General features: G+C 41.7%; 1 protein-coding gene and 1 long non-coding RNA gene across 4 annotated transcripts in view; one reads left to right on the forward strand and one right to left on the reverse strand.

Moving 5' to 3' along the window:
• The window catches only part of PHF7 (PHD finger protein 7), a 14,955-nt gene that overhangs the window by 9,772 nt on the left and 2,996 nt on the right, over positions 1-2,187 (reverse strand). For 2 of the 3 annotated variants that reach the window (XM_017543238.2, XM_017543741.2), the window contains exons 1-3: positions 1,795-2,061; positions 675-727; positions 146-237 (exon numbers count right to left, since the gene is read on the reverse strand). The exons of the other annotated variant lie outside the window; for it this stretch is intronic. In XM_017543238.2, coding sequence (XP_017398727.1) covers positions 146-237; positions 675-727; positions 1,795-1,835 — 186 coding nt within the window. In that variant the 5' untranslated portion in view covers positions 1,836-2,061. Of the gene's footprint in view, positions 1-145; positions 238-674; positions 728-1,794; positions 2,062-2,187 lie in introns of those variants that run through there. 3 annotated transcript variants of the gene reach the window in all.
• Positions 1-2,187, forward strand: part of LOC108315035 — a 21,867-nt gene that overhangs the window by 2,947 nt on the left and 16,733 nt on the right. The gene's annotated exons all lie outside the window — the stretch shown is intronic.

The following is a 2,187-nucleotide window of genomic DNA, read 5'->3' on the forward strand; positions in this document are numbered from 1 at the left end:
AAAAAAAAAAAAAAAAAAAAAAAAAAAAAAAAAAAAGAAAAAGAAAAAAAAAAGGCTGTGGATTTGAGGATGGATGTAAAAACAAAGAACAGTCAGTACATCAAAAGCCATAGGATATTCAAAGCAAAGGTAGTCTCATACTCACAAGACAGAAATAATGCACGCTGATACTGTCTTTCTGAAGAAATTCCCCTAATTTTTCGGGATCCCCAGGTTCTTGAAGGCATAGCCAGCAAACTGGAAGAGAGGACACTCAGAATTTGGCTTAAGTTGATCATTAAGAATGGAGGAGAAGGGTGAAAATGTAACCACTCCTCTAAGTCAGGAAGGAGCAGAATACTAGGAAAAGGGTAATTTTGCAAAGAGGAAGGTTGGGATGAGGTCTTATTTGGTATTAATTAGGCTTACATAATTCTGGTTACATTGAACAAGTTGGCCACAAATGCTCACTTAATTTTTTTTTTTTTTTTGGTCTAAAGTGACTTTAATAACTTGTTTCTTGAACTTCAGATGTGGTAATTTAAAATGATGGTTCCTAAGTCTTCAGGATCTTAGAGAATCTGGGAAGGAAGTAGGGCTGAGAATGAGAGAAGCAAGTGTACTGCCCCACACAGGTGGCCTTCTTTGCTGAGGGCTGGAGGCCGTGGCTGAACACAAGCTCCAGTCTTTCTTACCAGGCCCTGAAGACGGTTTCCTCTGGGTTACCCTCCTAGTCTTGGCAGATTTTCTATACAAGAGAAACAAGAAGCATGAGGTGTTCTTTGGGGACCTTATCTATAACCTTTGTAACATTTCCCTTAAAATGCCATTCATGGGTCTAGTGAAGAACCAAAATATCAAAAGCCTAAGCCATTAGTTTCTTTTCATATTTCATATATACACATATATTTTTTTGAGATGGAGTCTTGCTCTGTTGCCCAGGCTGGAATGCAATGGCATGATCTCAGCTCACTGCAACCTCTGCTTCCTAGGCTCAAGCGATTCTCCTGCCTCAGCCTCCCTGCTAGCCGGAACTACGTGCCCCTGCCACCAGACCTGGCTATTTTTTTTGTATTTTTAGTAGAGACAGGGTTTCACCATGTTGGCCAGGCTGGTCTCAAACTCCTGACCTCAAGTGATCCACCCGCCTAGGCCTCCCAAAGTGTTGAAATTACAGGCATGAACCACTGCACCTGGCCATACTTCATATTTCTTTTTAAAGTGCAAAACATACTCACTGAGTTATTTAAGGGCAGGAACCAGAGTGTAAGCATCTTTCTCTTTCCCAATGCCTGTACTGCCTATGTTGATTGAATGAATGCAAGAGCAAACCCGCTTTTACTTTTTTACTGTTTCTCTGCCAACTACTCTGAATCTCAGGTGGTACCACCTTTACAAAGCATATATTAAAATGAACCAAAATTGATAAAAGCATTTTCCGTTGTGAGGCACTATTCTTGGGACTTTACATGTATTGGCTCAATAAATCTACAGAATACTCTAAAACGTGTGTGTCATTATTATGTACATTTTCCAGATGAGGAAACTGAGGCATAAAGAAATGAAGTGGCTTTTGTCACAGTTGTTGGCAAGCGGCAGAGCCAAGATATGAATCTGGGTAGTAAGATTCTAGAGTCAGCATTTTGCTACTGGGGACAGCACTGAGAAGACAGGTACGACAGCTTCCAGGAGACCACTCATGTATGTTTCCACATGGTCCAACCCCAGTCCCCAAGACTATGACAAAGGCGGCAAAAAGTGCAGCAGATACCGCAGGCCTTTGGACAATTTCTCCCAAACTCCCTATGTTTCTACCTCAATCTTTGGCATTCCTTCTTTTCTTTTACAGTCTTCATTCGCTGCTGTCTCTCTCTCCTATCTTGAATTCTTCTATACTATGGTGAAGACAACACAGGCTCTTCCAGCTATAAATATAAATGGGGCTTGATAAGAAATTTAATTATATATTTGGTTATCAAGTCCCCCAGGGTCAAGGCAATGGTGCACTTCACCTCCCAAACCATGTGATGGAATAAAAGGGACTGTTCTAGGTACTTCACATGTGTTAACTCAAAAAAATACCATGCAGCCGGGCGCAGTGGCTCACGCCTGTAATCCCAGCACTTTGGGAGGCCGAGGCGGGTGGATCACGAAGTCAAGAGATCGAGACCATCCTGGTCAACATGGTGAAACCCTGTCTCTACTAAA

Source organism: Cebus imitator, unplaced genomic scaffold (assembly GCF_001604975.1).
Source record: "Cebus imitator isolate Cc_AM_T3 unplaced genomic scaffold, Cebus_imitator-1.0 Scaffold0, whole genome shotgun sequence".
NCBI classification, from domain to species: domain Eukaryota; kingdom Metazoa; phylum Chordata; class Mammalia; order Primates; family Cebidae; genus Cebus; species Cebus imitator.